General features: G+C 43.0%; 1 protein-coding gene and 1 long non-coding RNA gene across 2 annotated transcripts in view; both read left to right on the top strand.

The window, feature by feature from the left end:
- LOC116236539 (uncharacterized) overlaps positions 1-18,375 on the top strand; it is a 46,528-nt gene that overhangs the window by 27,088 nt on the left and 1,065 nt on the right. The window lies entirely within an intron of this gene.
- Positions 2,176-4,358, top strand: LOC116236490 (histone H2A-like). The gene is made up of 2 exons (XM_090127369.1): positions 2,176-2,390; positions 3,562-4,358. The coding sequence occupies exon 2, from the start codon at positions 3,574-3,576 to the stop codon at positions 3,985-3,987; it is 414 nt and encodes a 137-aa protein (XP_089983495.1). The 5' UTR covers positions 2,176-2,390; positions 3,562-3,573; the 3' UTR covers positions 3,988-4,358.

Here is an 18,375-nt window from a genome sequence, read left to right as displayed (position 1 = left end):
TGCTTTAGTAGTTGATTACCCTTTGCTTTAATGCCTTACTGCTTGGAGAGCTGCAGTGAGCTATCTCACAGGAGGCTAAACCACTTTCTCCTCCTTGCCGTACTGACTACAGGGAGCATATTTAAACCTTGTGCTGTTCGTGAAGGTGACTCTCTTGCTTCTTTCTATTGGTGCAGAATAACAAATATATTCTCCTCTAAACAAGCTCCTAGGCCTTTGCTAACTAAGTCACTGAAAGTGAAAGCTTTCTCTTGAGAAGGTTCCTAGGCTTTTTACTCTGTTTGTAGTGGATGTTGTGATTTGCTATTGAGTGGGGAAATGAGATCTGGTGCAAGTGTATTAGGATCAGTCTGCCTTTGTTGTACTGCCTCACAGACTTCACAGCATCTTACAGAGAAGAGCTGGTTAGGACCATCTTCCTAACCTGCAGGCAGAGTGAAAACCTGTTTTATATAAGATTTTTATATAAGATATGCCTGTCATGTTGAATTTAACCTGGGTGCCCTCCAAGCATGAATGTGTCAGAGCATACAGGTCAGCTTTTATGATTTTGAGGGACTTTGGAGCTGTAGTGATTCACAGTGTAAACAACTCAAAGCTGCACTTAAGTAAGAGTGGGGAAGGAGGATTCCTGAGCAAACCAAACATCTTGAATTTTTCACAGTAGTGGGCAATTGAAGGAGTTGTATACAACCTGTTTGCAAAGATCAGTTTGATGAGCTTTTGGTTGGCCTACGCTTTTCACTGAAGTGAGAAAGTGGGGGATGCTGGAGCAAAGATGTAAAAATGCCTGGGAGTAGATCTGCAGCTTTGTGCATAAAGATGTCCTATATCATAGAATCATTAAGGTTGGAAAAGCCCACGAAAATCATCTAGTCCAAGTGTTTGCCTATCACCAATATTACCCACTGACCACATCCCTCAATGCCACATCCATACGGTTCTCAAACACCTCCAAGGATGATGATTCCACCACTTCCCTGGGCAGCCTGTGCCACTGCCTCACCATTTGTTTGGAGAAGCTGTTTTTCCCAGTATCCAACCTGAACGTCCCCTGGCGCAACTTAAGTTCCTTCCAGTCCCCCTTGTCCTACATGCAACTTCAGCCTTGTGCTGTTAACTGGGGAAAGAAAAAAAAAGCTTTAAAGGATATATATGTGAAATGCACATGTGAAAATCAAATTAATCCTGCTATTTGACCATGCAAAGCAATGGTGGGAATGATTATTTCTTTCAATGAAGCATAGATCTGAAAGCTTGCAGTAATGAGAGAAGATTCAAGCAAGATGCTCATATCATGCAGTTTTAAGTGTGGCGGTTATAGCCCTCTGCCTATCAAGAGAGCTATGTTTCAGAGTTCTGCTCCAGGATGAAAACTGCTTCTGTGGTTCTGCTCTGCACCACACCAGACAGACCCCCTAAGGCACATCCAGTGTTCATGCAGCTACTGGAAAGGCCTTTAATTGACATTTTCTGTGTGATGAAAGAGCTGAGGGAGAAGAAAGACCATATCCCCAAAGACTGAGTTTGTGGTGAATTCCAAGGTCTATTTTTTCAGAATTTCTTTGATTGAGAACAATCTCATTTGTTTTATTTCTAGCCAGTAGTTTAATTCATTCATAAACTAACCAGATGGCAGAGTGAGCTGAAAACACTCCTCTGGCTTTGGATGTCAGAGAATGAATGCCTCCTAGCTCAGCTGCTAGTGAAATTTTTTTTGGGCCTAGGCTCAACCCTTTAGCATTCATACATTGGAGAAATAATAGATTCAGCTGTCACCACACACTCAACCCTTGAAAAACATATAAAACCTTGCAACACAGCTACGTGTGACTTTGGAGAAAAAAAAAAAAAGTACTATGTGACAGAGGGGGACAAGCCATAGAATGGAGGCAACCAGAAGTCCCGAACCTTTCCCAGGCTCTGCAGTGTGCTCATAAAGCAGTTTGGCCACTGCTGATAGCAAAATCAACCACAGTAGAGGCTACTAGGTTGAATTCTTGATGAGTGCAGCGGGGCGCGATGTGCCCCCTTACAGCTGTAATAAATGAATTGACAGTCAGAGGTATCACCCTTCTTTGAGGCAGTAAATAACATGTGTTTTCAGTGGAGAAAATCAGCTGACAGAGCACAAAGCAGCTTTTCAGGGAAGAGTACCAAATTCTCCTGCTCTTAAGAACTTCACTGTGTTGCTCAAGTGTTGCGACTTTCATTGTTTCTCATTTTGAGAGGCTGAAGCTTCACTCACTCAGGTGGCATTAAATGAGGCAAGAGCTGCTAATGATATGGCTGTCAGTACGGAGCTTAAAAAAGGGCAGCTGGGGGGGGGGAAAGCATGGTTTGTTTTGGTTCAGTCTTTCTGGAGAGAAGGGCTAAAGCAGCTTGTATAGGTAAGGACTTTTTCTTTAAGGGTGTGCTTCTTTGTGTTAGGAATGAACTGGATGTGTAAAAGCCACTACTGAACGAGATAGTGGCTTTTATAATTTTTTTTTTGTTTGTATAAGGCTGTTGTTTAAGGTGAGTCTTTAGCTTGGTTTATCTAGGCTACTTCTAAAGCTCACTTTTTCTAGGATCCTCAGTAATCTATAAGAGCCTTTCTTTTATTATACTTCAAAGTGCTTTAATGTAATATTTGATTTAGTTTCTCCTGAAATCTGAGGGAAGTCTCTTCTTATTTCAAAACAGCTTACAATCGAAACTTAAAAGCAATCCTATGCACAGGGGCAGAATTTTCTGATGTTTGCCTTCTGTTTTTTGTTATGTGTCAAAGAGGAGCTGGTGCTATTCAATACCAAGAACTTCATCAGTAATAAGTAATGGAGGCTTGTTGTAAAAAGAGAAGTACTATACAAGTAGATGGCACTCATGTATTTGTAGTAAACTGCTGCAGTATAGAGAGTAGAACAATTTCAGTCTCCAATGTAAAAACAGCTTCTCTTGCTTGTAAGTCTTGTTTTTGTTTGTAGCCTGTCACTTTACAGCAGTAGGTCTCCTCATCTTTAAAAGACAGGCTCTGTTTGAAGTGGTTTCCAGCAGATGAAGGGGATTTTTTTGTTTATTTTTCTGTTGTTAGATCAGAAAAACATATAAATTTTTAGCTCTGTTTGCTTGGAGGACATGGTTACAGAAGCTGTTCATGTTTCTGCTAGGGGTAAGTTCAGTGAAGACTCTCTGCAGGCTTTCTGAATGCTTGTTGGATCTTGAAGCCTTGTTTTCTTAACCTTTTCCCTTAACAACAGTGCTCCTCTGACAACAGAAAACCTTGCTCCTATGTTCCACTTCTCTTTCTTGAGAAGTTTAGGACCCAAGCAGAAAGCTGACCTCTGCTCTGACTGAGTTTGTAAGTGTCTTGGCTGGAAGCATGTCAGCCTTGTGGAGAAGCAGTCTAACACATCTGCTCCTTCAGACAGGAACATGAAACAACTAGCAAACTTCTTGAAAACAAAACCTGACTTCTCAGGAATGAGAGAGGCAGTGGAATGGCGAGGAAGGGAGGATAGGCTTAAATGCTCAATTTTTGTTGTTTATCCTTGTTGCTAATTCTTCCTCTTCTTGCACTAGATTGACACTAGAATGTCTGCACGTGAAAATGAAAACACAAAGCTCCCTCTTGTGTCAAAGAAAACGAAATCAGCCATGGCTGGTCTGCAGTTCCCTGTGGGTCGAGTCTACAGGCTCCTTAGGAGAGGCAGCTATGCTGACAGGATCAGCCCTGGTTCTGCAGTCTACATGGCTGCAGTGCTGGAATACCTGACTGCGGAAATCCTGGAGCTGGCAGGGAATGCTGCACGGGAAAACAAGAAGGCCAGGATCCTGCCCCGACACATCCAGCTGGCTGTGAGAAATGATGATGAGCTGAGCAAGCTCTTCGCCTGTGTGACCATCGCTCAAGGAGGGGTGTTACCTAATGTTCTTCCTGAGCTCGTTCCTAAGAAGACAGTGACACTTAAGTCACCCCACAAAAATGGTCATTCACAGGAGTTCTAGCTGCTGCCACACACCTGAGCTTGTGTTGCTGTTGCTGGCTTCTTTTCTCCAGCCCAGTGCTCTGCATAGTTTTTCGGTCTATATTTGTATGCATATCTTGGTGGGTGTCTGAAAGGTGCTTAAGTTTCCCTATCAACATTCTTCAGAAGAAAGAAGTCAGGCTGCTTTTATGAATAACTGTAAAAAGGACTTGACCTTATACCTTTTCATGAAGTATTTGCTGCATCAAACAGATGGTTTTCTTTCCATTCCCTGTTGTTTTTAAAGCAGGTGGGTGGGTAGCTGGAATCTCCTTATTTGGTGTGTGAAAGTCTGCTTCACCTGACAGCGCCTGAGAAACTTCATCTGGGTTTGTTCACGATGATGGTAAAGCTGATCTAATACTGGAATGTTGAAATAGTGCTGTGCTGTAACTTCAGTGTCCCCACATGCACACTGGGCTGAGGATTGTGTTTGGCATTGCCTCCTCGGTTTCGGCATTCAGAGTGATGTCTGAGGAGTCTTCTATAGATGGTGTATAAATGTTGACAGCAATTGTGCCTTAAGCATATGTAAAGTTGTTTTATAATTGATTCTAATAAGACTCTCCTTAGTTTCTTTGAGTCTCATTCTATTAGGATCCAGATCAAGCAAAATTATACAATAAAGTGCAATCCAGAAAATGACCTTTCCCAAGACTTTTTAAAGATCATGTTCTGCACCTATGTAACTGGAAAGTCTGCTTCAGCACTCTTGGGTTTGTACTTGAGACTATAGCACTACTGAGGACATACCAGTATTAATGTTTGTTGTGCATTACTGTTTTATTTACTCTGTTTATAGCATAGAACAGGAAGGCCCTACTGTCCACCAGCCTCAGATATATTAATCCATTCAGACAAAAATGTTACTTGGAGAGCTACTTCCAGACAGACCCTACCAGCTCAATATTTGGGAGCCTGTTTCCTGTATTTGACATGTAGACATTCAAATGGTGCTGCTTTTTTTTTCCACCAGGGCAACTCAGATTTCTCCTGGTTTTTCTTGTCCAGTGGAAATGTATGTAGCTTCTTCTCTGTATAGACTGGCTGGGGATTTAAATGGAAGGTGGGAAGCGTGGAACTGAGCACTGCATGTAAGACTGCAATTGGGGGTCTTTCAGCATGTTAAACCTGTAGCATGCCTGTAAACTGCAAAATAACTTCTAGAGATGAGGCTGTGAAAAGTCAAATGGGGGAGAGTGTAGGTATTCAGTCAGTCCCAATATCATGGCTGCTAGGAGCCATGGAGATAAGTGGTTTCTAGCATGGGTATTAGATTATTGTTTTCAGAGCAACCTTAAGATCAGCCATTGTGTCTGCATAAGCATGGCAACTTTGGCTTGAAACTTAGGGGGTGAAATTCAGCTGAAGTGCTGACCTGTGTCATAAACAAAACCCTCTGCCTTGAAAAGCAACAGCAGCTCGCTAGGGGACTGCGGGATGTCTTCCTACAGCAGTTTCAGTTAACACTGACAGGCAAGATGTAGTTGAAGAAAAACACTCCCCCGTTCCCTCATCAGGCTGGTGGTTACATTTCATGCTGTGTTGGCTCCTGGCCCATCCAAGATGCTGCCCCCAGCGTGGTGCTCCAGCAGCAGCAGGGGCCTGTGCGGTTCCTACCATGCTGTGCTGCTCCCTTTGCTGTGTCAACACAGCTGCTCACGACATCTGCTGCTGGTATCGTGTGTAAAACCATTTTGCTTCTGGTTTGTGTTTTTTTTTTTTTTTTTTTTTTCCCCTTGATTTATTTTTTTTAGCCTAAAAAGCAAAACTCACATCAGTTTAGCAAGCTATTACCATGCAAGCCTGAGCATGATGCTGCCATAACATGAGTTTGCATGGGGGGGTGGAGAAAGTTTGGAATGATGACAAGAGCTTCTTAGGCAGAGGTTGCCTCTGATGCCTTCATAATGAAAAATCATGAGAATTTCAGAGGTTTCTTTCTGGAGTAAAACTGCATCATACCAGGTACATGAGTTGTTAACAACATAGTAGGTTTCAGCAGCAACCCCCCATGTTTGTATTGGCATATCTTACAGAAAAAGGGAAATGTTAATGGCAACATTTGAGTCTCAGCTCTGTTGCAGAGAAAGCGAAGGATGACCCAGGCTTGTGTAAAGGGTTTCCTCCATTCTGGAAAGCTCTGTGACCTGTGCTGAGATAAGATGGCTATGAGTTACTGCTCATGCCCAAAGCACAGGAGTCAGTTTAAGACTAGGTCAGAGGGAAGGCAGCCATCAAGGTTGGTTGGTACTGTTTGTGGCTTTCTTTCTTTCTTTTTCTTTCTTCCTTTTTTTTTTTTTTTGTTGCCAAATAATTATCTACATCTTACCAAATTCATCTGGTTTATCTAAAATGTTTAAATATGACTGCAGCATGGCTGGCAAGCCTGAGGCATTCTATCACCTTGCAAGCAGCAAACTTAGGAAGATGCAATCTTTCAGGGCTGAATGCTTAGTAGGCATTCTGGGGTCTGCAGCCTGCAAGGGCTGTTTTGGAGGCTGGCAGCTAAAAAACCTTGCTGGGCAGAGGCAGCACTGTTGTCAGTGCCTTCCCCCTTTCTTTGGTATAACTTCAGATACAAGAAAGACTTAGAGAAACAGTGGTCCAGGAAAGAGCACCCTTGAAGCACACAGGATTCCTGTATTGTTTTTTGGATTTATTTATTTTTTTTGCCATGTCTGAAGACAGTTAGGAGGATAACAATCAATGTTATGATGGAAGCTTTTGTTGACTGCCAATACTGTGTCTCTTGCAGCAAGGAAGCCTATTTCATCTTTCTCTTTAAGATGTGCATGCTCACCATGTTATGCATGCTTCAATGAGGGTATTCTTAATCACTGTCAGTTTAAATATGTAATAAAGCACCTCTGTACCCCAAATAAACTTTGCACATTATCAGTGCATTTGTGAAGGCTATCCTAGCATCTGGGTCAGGCTCTGCTCTTGTTTATATCTATTCTTTTTCTCTCTTCCTCAGCTCTCTTTGGTGTCACAGCTTATGTACCCCTTGACTTCAGGGGGCAAACTGCTTATTAACTAGCTAATGTTTATCGACTATGTTGAGGCTGCTAAGTATGATGGGCTGGAAATTTATTGTTTTGTTTGTACAAGCTGCTCAGGAGACTCCTAAACAAGGTATTATATAATGTGCGTGGGAGAGAATGGAAAAACTGTTTCCAGCACTGCAATGAACACTGTGGTCTCTCCAGCTTGCTCTTCCTATCTGTGTGGCTTTCTTTGCAGTGCTGTGTGTAGCATCTGTGAGGATATCTTTGTCAGCAATATCATGATGGGAAACATGTAAGTTCACTTAAACTTGGCTAATGACAGTTTTACTGGTTATTATGCCAACAGCTTGGCAGCTGTGTAGAGGAATTGGCCAAATGCTTTGAAATGTGTAATTGGTGAACCAGTAAAACATGCAAACTGACCCTGCACTATCTCTGTGCTCTCATCTCCCTTGGTTGCAGGGAGTGGCAGACTCAGTCACTGAGATGCATTAGAATTTAAATGTGCTTATCAAAGTGAGAGGCACAGAAAGAATATTCCCTGCAGAAACATGCTGCTTTCTTTGTCACAGTGTAAGCACTCTAGGTGCTAGGCCAAGGAAGATGAACATTTTCTCAGTTATACCTCTCTTCTTCCTAAGCATGCTAGTATAGGCATCTTTCTACACCCTTGAGGTATGCATGAAGCTGTCTAAGGTTTGGTTTGTCTGTTATACTTTCTTTCAGACTCGTTGCAGCCCAAGATATTAGATATTGCAGCTTTGTTGCTAACAGCCTACACAGGTTCTGTATTATCCCAGTACCTGCCTTTGCACCTGATGTTTGGATCCAGGGCTCTATCTATTCTGCTGAGGACTTGTGATAACTGAAGCTGCTGCACAGAACCAGCTCAGTAACAGAAAGAGTGAGTTCAACTTCATGACTCAATGGTGGGCACTTCATTGGGGACACTGACATTTCTTCACTTTTATTTTTTTTTAATCCACCTACTGTTCAATCCAAGTGTGATATCAGCCTGTCAGTACACAGCTAGATGTCAGTGCTTCATAGTGGAAAAGAAACAGGCCTACTTCACATTATGCAGAATGCAAGAGAAGTGCACATTAATAACCTGAAAATAGCTGTCCTCCATCTAGGTCAGAGAAGAAACTTGTCTCTTTCTTGATGCAGCATGCACTGAATCCAGGGCACTGGTTAAGCTGGAGTTAATGACACAAAGCAGTGAACAGTGAGAGGCTGTATCAAGCTGTCACAATGCTTGGCCGACTTTCTTTTGAGACTCAGATATCTCTAAGTCTCCCTGGTGAAGATTGCTGTTTGAGCTTGGGAACAGATTTTTTTATTATTATTACTTTGAGCTTCTCTATTCATTCAAATGTCATACAGTTGCTTGTTGAAGCTTAAATCCTACATTGCTAGTTGAATCTACTGAGGAATGTGCTCCCTGCTGTAAGGGAGCTCACACGTAGCTCATGCATCTGTTGAGGAAACATTAAACAGCTGTCATACATCCTGGTCTCTCTCCCTTTCCAAGATTTAACATTTCTTCTCATTTCATCTATTTTGATCTCTCCTATCAGGGTCATTTTAACGCACCAGGTAACTTAGCTGGGCCCTGACTTTTCTAGAGAGGGTGGGTGTGTGTGTGCGTTGCTTGCTGGGATGCCATCCAGGAAACTTTCCTCAGTGGGCTTACTGTTTACCAGTCTGGAAACTTCTTCCTTCAGGATGTTGTACAGACTTGACTCCTGTTAACTGCCAGCTGTCCATCTTTTCATATGTGGGAGTAAGCCTGTCTTGTGCTGTGGATTGTGGCCTACCTCTGGCTGAATATTTCTGTTGTGCCTTCTGCTCTGGTTTCCCTGCTGGGCAAGGAGAGCAGGAACAAATCCTGGTAGCTTAATATCTTTGTAAACAACTGAGGGCTTCACTATCACTTAATGCTTGCCACTGAAGCATTCTGCTGAGAAAATTTACACGTGCATGTACTGGGACTGCCTGTCTCTCTCTGAAGAGCCTACTCATCAGAATGGCTTAGTCTTCCTCTCACTGAAATTATCAGAAGTTCCAGAAGCCGGTGAAGCCATGTCGTCTTTAACACAGAACACAAACGCAGTACTGATCCCTGGCAGAAATGAGTATGCATTAATTAAAAACTGATCACAAGGGGTAATTATATTCCTCCTTATACCCTCTGTAGAACATCTCTTAATGGATCTACATATTATTTTTTTATTATCATTTTTATAATTTGAAAGGAAGTAAAATGACTCTTCCATACCCAGAGCCTTTTGTCATGTTTTTCACTGCATTAGCAATCTGCGGTTCCTCTCAAAGGAAGCTTGCTCTGGTACCTGCTTCACATCATGTTCTTCCTCAGAGCATAGCATTGCCTTCTTTGTCTGTACCAGGACATGTTGTACCTGGACAGATGGAGGAGGATGGTCAAAGCAGAAGAAACTGCTGGGAAAAACTATGAAGTGGGAGAGCAAAGATGAAAATACTATTAGGCAGTAAAGGAGAGAACAGCATAAACATCAGCAGGAAGTGAGCATAAAATTTATTAAGTGATAGAATAAAGGAAGACAGAATAATTCCCTTTATGGAGGAACTACTGGGTGATGTTCTTTGGTTTCTGTTATCAAGGTTATTGAGCAACTTGAATGTCAGAGTACTTTCTGGACATTATGGCTGCACGTTTATACCTGCATGTCCCATTATCTACTCAGCAGGTCCACTGATACTTTCCAGATGTATTCTTCCTTTCATGCTGCTTTTTAAAAGTGAATATAGCTTGTTGAGCTCAGTGCCAGCCCTGGTGGGGGCTACCAACAAATCAAATGTCTGTTGCAGAAAAGGAAACAAATGCAGTTATGATATTTTATTGCTGCCCTGTGACACACCAGCATTGAAATGATAGGGAATCAGAAATCGTCAGATAGGACAACAACAAAAGTATTTTCATGAGAAATGTTAGCAGTCTTAATGGGATGAACACAGAACTGGCTCCTGGCAACTTGTTTTGCTAAACATACTCTGAAGAGTACTTAAATATTTACTGGAGGAGAGCTAATCGCACTAAAATAAATAAATAGTGATACATCATGGTAATATAACAGCTATTATCTAAGGATTACTTTTAATATAAGCATAAATTCTTTCAGTTGGTTGTAAGGTAAACTATGAACAAATTTGTTTGTTCAAGTTTGTTGCAATGATTAATGTCATTTTCATTCCAGTAGTAAATGGGAACAAATTCAGACAAATATCTTGATAATCAGTATTTGTCTTCTCTGAATGGTCTGGATTTCAGCTTGGTTCATTAATGGATTCTCTTGATGATTTTAAAGCTATTTCTTTAGAATAGAACAGAACAAATAGGGTATCGTAATAAAACTTTGAGACTGACAAGTTGCACATGTGTTTCAGAGATGGGGAAGCTGAGTTAGAAATACGCCGTTTTGGTGGAATGCATTAGTTTCTCATGCACAGTGAGAAGCCTCTGTTAAGCAAAGCACTTGGTAAATATGAAGATCGTGCACTTAAGTGGTTCTCTGAAGTGTACGTTACCATTGTGCATCAAGAGAGCCTAAACTGCAACTCAAACATATGATTTACCATCTTATGCTTGCCTACTAAGCTGACTTCATTCAGTTCTGAATCCACAGCAATAGGCAAATATGATGGAGAGCTACTCTGATTATTATCAGTTTTGTGGAAATAGGTAGCTCTGTAAAAGGGATAGATCCTATGAATACCCTGACTGAAATGAGGGCAGCAGCATGGAATTATGCTAGTCAAATGAAAATAAAAACTATCTTTCATTATATGCAATGTAGGAGATCCTCCTTGAGTTGTAAATCTGATAGATATAACTTTGCTCGTTCTGTTGATCTACTCATTTACTTTTGTAAAATGAGACACTAATTGCACCGTAGTTTCACACATGGCTAGTTCCCTTACATCCAGTGCTACAGATTTCATCTTATGTCTGTCTAGTCACCTGTAGCCAAAGCTGGTACATGACTTAGTTACAAAGCAAAGCAGTGAAAAATTTCAAAACACAGTTCCTGTGACAGCCCGCATTACCGGTGCTGAAAAACATGTTTATCTTGATGTAGTGTTACTTTTCTAACTCAATTGTGGAATGGTGCAATTGTCTGTCAAGGAATACTGATGTTTTCAATAACACCCATTAGAAAAAGTGTCTACATGGTACTCCACAATTCAATGAAGCTGTGGACAGATGGAAACATGGAAACGAAATGACGCCTGGAAAAAAACTCTTCTTCCGCTCCTTGTCTGGAGGATTGATCTTGCTGATGGACATACCAGTTCTGTAGAACACTTGCAGCTCACTCTGCACTGACGATATGTGTTGTAAGTTTGCTTCCTTGTTAGGCCTCAGACAGTTTTGTCCAGGCGGTTATAAGGAATGCTTAAAGCCTTAGCACGTCTGTTACTCGGTTTAGGATCAAAATAAGCACGGTGCACCCGTTGCCACAGCATGGCAGTAATGTGTCACCGGTACTCAGAGACCTGGGTGGGTTCTGGCGCGCCTCTAATTTTAGCATCCCAAACTCGATATCGGTGTTGCCCTCTGCTGCCCAATCCCAATACTACAATGCTAAGCATCTCCCCTGGAAGGCGCTTTAACGCAGCGTACCAGCTGTAAAGAATGATAGGATATCCTGAGTTGAAAGGGACCCACAAGGATCATCGAATCCAACTCCTGGCTCCACACAGAACCACCCAAAACTCAAACCCTATGTCCGACAGCGGTATCCAAACGCTCCTTGAACTCCACCGTGCCCACCGCCCTGTGGTGCAGCCCCTTTCCCTGACCCCCAGCTGCCCTCCCCTGACAGCTCCACGCCGTTCCCTCGGGCCCTGTCGCTGTCACACAGAGCAGAGCTCAGCGCTGCCCCTCTGCTCCCTGTGAGGAGCTGCGGCCGCCATCAGGCCTCCCCTCAGCTCTGTGCTGAGCACACCCAGGGGCCTTAACCACTCCTTACAAACCTTGCCCTACAGACCCCGAAACAAACTGGAGAGAGCAATCAAAGACTCTTGTTTAGGCAATTCAGGTGGAGCAAGAGAGACCCATTGCATTTTCTGGAAATTATAATTGGTACATAGATCTTTTGCTGTTTTAAGTTTAGATAGCTGTACTCCAGGAACACGTAGTCATATCTGCTCCTCACGCCATGCACTAATGCAGCAGGAGCTATCTGAACTGCTCTGTACAAACCTCTGGGCTTTGTGGTAAATATGTTCAAAACTTTTCCTTTCTATTTAGCCATAGGTTCTCCTTCAGACTTTCTCTATTGATCCCTCAGTATATTTAAAGGTAATAGATAAATGGTACTTGGTGTATAAGGTTCTTTTCCCTAGAGAAACATCAATTTTGCAGGTGCTGAATCATAACTAGTTATGAGACCAGTCATATTTTTGTTTCTTCACTGTGGCAAAAGACTGGAGGAAAAGACTTGGCAGCTGCTTCTAGTTGTTCAGTGTAGAAATCTATCAGGGTGATAGATGTATGGATTAAGACAACTTATGCAGTGCAGCCCCATCAAACATAGGTTTTTACTCTGTTTAATAAGGTAGAGACTGGCAATTGCAATGCGTGAGTTGTCTGGAGCAGACAAGCAAGACGAGCCTTCCTGCACAAGCATCCATCTCAGCTGCCAGCAGTGATCCTGCCACCACTGCTTGATTCCAATATCCCAGCAAATAAATAAACATTTTGTTGCTGTGTTTAGAATAACAAACACATCCATCTTGTAGCAGGTGTTCAGTCGGTGGCCTCATATACACCAGTAAGGCTGAGCAGGGTTCAGGCAGTTTTTGGCCAGCCTATCAAGAGGCTGCATGGCTTCTGCAGAACTGGCTAAATCAAGCAAATGGTTTTATATCTGCTGTGGGTAGATCTGTAATTTCTGCAGCTGCTTCTGTCTCATTATCTGCTGAGGACTGTGAAGAGGAGACAGGCTGGTGGGTTCGTTGTTCCTATCACAGAATCACAAAATGGCCAGGGTTGGAAGGGACCTCAAGGATCATGAATCTCCAACCCTCTTGCCACATGCAGGGCCACCAACCTCCTCATTTAATGCTAGACCAGGCTGCCCAGGGCCCCATCCAATCTGGCCTTGAACACCTCCAGGGATGGACAGGCATCCACAACCTCTCTGGTTGGAGGCTGGAGGCTGGAACACAGCCTGTTCCAGTACCTCACCACTCTCTCTGTAAAGAATTTCCCCGACGTCCAACCTAAATCTCCCCTCCCTCAACTTAAAACCATTTCCCCTCGTCCTGCAGTTATCTACCCTTTCAAAGACTTGATTCCCCTCCCCTCTGTAGGCTCCCTTTAGGTACTGAAAGGCTGCAATGAGGTCACCCCGCAGCCTTCTTTTCTCCAGGATGAACAAGCCCAGCTCCCTCAGCCTGTCTTCATAGGGGAGGTGCTCCAGTCCCCTGATCATCTTCGTGGCCCTCCTCTGGACCCTCTCCAACAGCTCCCTGTCTTTCTTGTACTGGCGGCTCCAGACCTGGACACAGCATTCCAGACGGAGCCTCACAAGAGCAGAGCAGAGGGGAACAATCACCTCCCTGTCCCTGCTGGCCACTCCTCTTTTGATGGAGCCCTGGATACCACTTGCCTTCCGAGCCGCAAGGGCACACTGCTGGCTCATATTAAGTTTTTCGTCTACCAAGACCCCCAGGTCCTTCTCTACAGGGCTGCTCTCAAGGACCGCTCCTTCCAGCCTGTAGGGATGCCTGGGATTCCTCCGGCCCAAGTGCAAAACTCTGCACTTTGCCATGTTGAACCTCATCAGTTATATGTTCCTATATAGTATTTTATGTCACACATACATGAAAGTTATTTCACTGGCCTTTTGTTTCTCCTCATCGTCATTTATTTGAATCCTGTCACTCTGATTTCAAAGGACTCCAGCGTGCAATCTGGCTTTGCAGATAATAAATGATCTTTTCATTTTTTTCCTATAATCCATATGCTTCCTTTTCCACACTGAGATGTCTTCTCTTGCTCTTCACAAGCATCCCAGAAGCAAAGGCAGTGCCCTTCCCAGGCTGGGTACATGCAGCTTGGGGAGCGAGGTGCCACTTGTCAAAGTTGCTAGTGGCACAAGATAAAACACTAATCTTTCATTAAATGAAACATGATCAGTAACAAGCATTGCACCATGACAAAACACTGAGGAGAGAAAATGGGCATCTGTGACATACTGTCCAAGTTAGGTTTCAGTCCACCTGGAGAACTTATGTGACCAAGAAAATATCACTCTGCCTGTCAACCAGTGCTTCATTCTTCTGATTGTCAAACATAATGTCAATCCTTCTTCATATCCTACTTCATTTTAAGCTTACTGTTCCTGCAGTATCCGTGCACACACAGATACTGCCAGGAGTAATAAGCTTAAAATGAAGCATTTTATCATTTCCCTCATGCAACCAACCCCACCTCATTCAGGGCCCTAACTTCCCTTAATGTTTGTCTTTCCTCCCAGCTGGTCCTTCCTCTGTCACCTCTCCCTCTTCCTCTTCCAATGGTACTCTGTAAGCTTCCATACTAGTAGTGTGGCATCTTCTTTGTCAGTCTTTACAGCTCCTTATTCACTCCACATCATATTTTTGTGCTCTCCCCAAGACTATCATATCTGATTGATTGCAGTAACCTACCCAAGGAGTAACTGACAAGGGGAAATGGTTTCACACTAAAAGAGGGGAGATTTAGACTGGATATAAGAAAAGAGTTTAGTACAGTAAGGGTGGTGAGGCACTGGCACATGCTGTCCAGAGAGGTGGTGGATGGGGTCCCTGGAGACATCCAAGGTGAGGCTGGATGGGGCTCTGAGCACCCTGATCCAGTTGCAGGTGTCCCTGTTCATCGCAGGGGAGTTGGACTGGATGGCCTTTAAGGATCCCTTCCAGCTCAAACAATCCTAAGGTTCTGTGATTCTATCCCTGTTTCTGGTTGCAGAGCTGCAACCAATTATTCTTATGTACTCTTAGCCTCAATGAGCTGTACACTTTCTCCACTGATGTAGCTTTGCTAAGTCCATCCTGAATGCTGGCTCTGTCTGCCAGTGCTTGCAGTTCCTCCCAGCCTGGAGAATTAGTAAATGTGCTGTTTCTGGTGGGAACCAGCTTGCAACCAAGTGCTGTCAGACCTGCAAAACACCACTCGTTATGTTTTTAGCAAAGAAGCTTCAGGAAGAAAAAAAAATACTATGTGTTGCATCAATTCTGCCACAACTTGTTTGCAGCCTGGGTTCAGCAAAGTGTTTATCCTATGCTAATGGGCTAGTGCCTTTGCTAGCAGAAGGAGCTGATGCATGTGAGCCCTGTCTGACCCACAGCTATGGGAAACACCAAACACCCACACAGTGCATTTGACCTCCCACATAGAGTGCAGAACTGGAGCACGAGGGACAGGCAGCTGCTTCCAAGCCCCAGCAGCCCAGGCTTTTAACACAGGAGGTTCTGGGCCAGCCTGGATTCTCAAGGTAAATTATACAGCATGAAGTTGCACTGTCCTCACCGTGTCCTCCCAGAGAGCAGGCAGAGCTGTCTCAAATCACTCACTCTGAGCTACGGCAACGAGTTTCAGGAGTTGATTAAGTGTTAGAAAACAATTCCCCTTTGCAGCTTAAATGTACTGCTTCTCAGTGTAATTGAATTTCCCCCGTTGTCCCTTTTCATTACAAGAAGATGGATAAGTGCTGGGTTTACTCTTCTAAACATGCTCTTTATATACCCTGTCACGTCCCTTTTCATTTGTCCTTTCCCTTGCTGAACTCAGGAACTCAGGCTTTCATTCCTTTTTTTCACAGAAATTTTTCAGTCCTTCTAATTGTTGCTGTTACCCATCTAGACTCAGATTTCTGCTACGGATTTTATGGTGGGATGTTCTAAAAGAGTTTCAGGCCAGGTATCATAGAATCATTAACAATCATAGAATCTTTAAGGTTGGAAAAGGCCACTGAGATCATCTAATCCAACCATAATGGTGCTCAAAGCCAGGATTTTTGTGACGTACAGTCCAACTCAGGTTTTGGTCCACATGGATGACCCTTACTCCAGTTCCAGTTGGTCTGGGGAGGAGAGGTTTCCACCAAGAGGCAAACAAGAGCTCTCCTATACATTTTACAGAGGAGCCATAGTTGCTATAGAAATATGGCTGAGGAATCTGAGCTAATTACTTGCAAATTACTGTGTATTTACCACTTCTAGTTAGCCAGTTTTAAGGCCTAAACAGATGTTATTCTGGAAACCTGCTGTGTGTGGAGGAAGTCACTGCTGATGGTGAGGGCACAGCATGAGTTGTAGTACAGTACTTGTGCAGAACTGAGCAAGAGTTAGCACTTTTTGGCCTCTGATGTGAAACAGGCCACTCTGTTTTAGTATTACCTTATATTCATCACTATAATGCATCCTCACCACTTGCAGCAGGTTTAGCTTTCTCCTGGAGTGCACCCGAGCTGCCTGAGAAGCCAGCATCCCTTTGGTAGCCTTTCTATGAGCTAACAGCTTCCAGCAAGGTTTGCCAATGCAACAGTGTGCCATCAAGGTCCAAAGAGGCCATTTCTGCCCCTGGCAGCCTCCTTTCAGACATCCTGATTGTTAGGCAACCCTGAAGCCACCCCTTTTCTAGGCTAGCTCAGCCCAGCTGCCCTTGCATCTACTCACAGGTCAAGTGCTCCAGCCCCAACAGGTTAGGGAAGATCTCCGTGAGCTCCCTCCCACTAGTCCATGAGTTCTGTGGCATGGAGGGCCACAACTGGACGCGCTCACCTAGATGACGTCTTAACAGTAGCCAAATAAATCATCACTTTATCTACTGGCCAAAATCCGACCACAAATTTCTCAGAGTTTGTTTCCAAAGACAGAGGAGTTCCCAAATCCCATTCACAGACACCTGTGCCAGCAAAACTGAGATGGTACCATGCTGCAGTACCAAGGCTGAGTACTCCAGGAGGGGAAGGCAGGCTAAGAAAGAAGGGAACGGATGCTTTAGTGGGGCCTCTCATGACAGGACAAGGGGAAATGGTTTCAAATGAAAATGAGAGATTTAGATTGGATACAAGCAAAGAGTTTTTTATGATAAGGTTAGTAAAGTACAGGAACAAGTTGCCCAGAAATGCGGTGGATGTCCCATCCTTGTAGATATCCAAGGTCAGGCTGGATGCGGTTCTGAGCACCTTGATCTACCTGTAGGTGTCCCTGTTCATTGCAGGGGTGTTGGACCAGATGGCCTTTTAAGGTCTCTTCCAACTCAGATGATTCTATGAATCTAAGGTAAGGAAGCGTTTGAAGAGACCACTGCTGTGGGTCACTTTTTACTGGCGAATCCAAAGCTGATGTATTTTCATCAAATAGGCCTCATACTTCTCACCGTGGCTGTATTATGCCCCTTTCCCAGGGAAGTAACCACTTCAGTACTTAAAGATTTCTGCCCATAACTATTATAACTTTCCAAAACAAACTACCCACTCTTTATACTGCAAAAACAATTGGCTGCATCATTGATTGATATTCGTGATTTCAGTAAAAAGGGCAGATATTTAGGATATCTCTCATGAGTGACTTATTTGTGCTTTATGATAGCCAGCAAGGCAAGGTTGAAAAAAATGTTCTCATCTGACTCCACAGCACTTCTGTGAACAGCAATACATGTTCCTCTTCTTTGAAAATGCTTTGGATTCATTGTTTATCACACTCAATCCTTTAATTATTCAAATTAAGAATTATCCCATTAAAACATCTATGATAACTTTTATTTCTTATCATGGGATGTATCTTCTTAAGTGATTGGAAAGTACGTTAATTTGTCAAAAGAGTAAAGTTACCTACATGACCCTAGTAAAGAAGATATAATAAATATAAAATGCACCATTGAAAGTATTTGAAAATTATCTCTATTCAAATAATTTTGAATAAAGTCAGAACCAGACAATGTTATGTTATAGCCCAGTGAGATTTAGTGCCTGCTACAATAGAAAAGGACAACAAGAAGAATTCATGATTGCAAATTTATTATATAGAACAGTAAATTCCAGACAAGTCAGTCACGTAATAGACAGTGCAACAAGAAGTCTCTTGTTTTTGTATAAACCAAGTTATTGAGCTGGTAAGTCGATCCACAGACTTCATATTCCATGGTATTCTGAAATAAATTAATGCAATGTCATATTTTGAGATGTTGATCTGTATATGATTTAGTATTCAGTTATGTATGTTTAGTCCTTCTTAAAGTTAGAAATGAAACCACCTGAAATTCCTGTACTTTGAGATTAAAATAGGTGAAAGTCTGAAATATGGGATTAAGTACCCAG

Source organism: Phasianus colchicus, chromosome 1 (genome assembly GCF_987193195.1).
Source record: "Phasianus colchicus chromosome 1, bPhaCol1.hap1.1, whole genome shotgun sequence".
Classification (NCBI taxonomy): domain Eukaryota; kingdom Metazoa; phylum Chordata; class Aves; order Galliformes; family Phasianidae; genus Phasianus; species Phasianus colchicus.
Note: the sequence above shows the minus strand (reverse complement) of the source record. Positions and strands in the feature narration are given on the sequence as shown.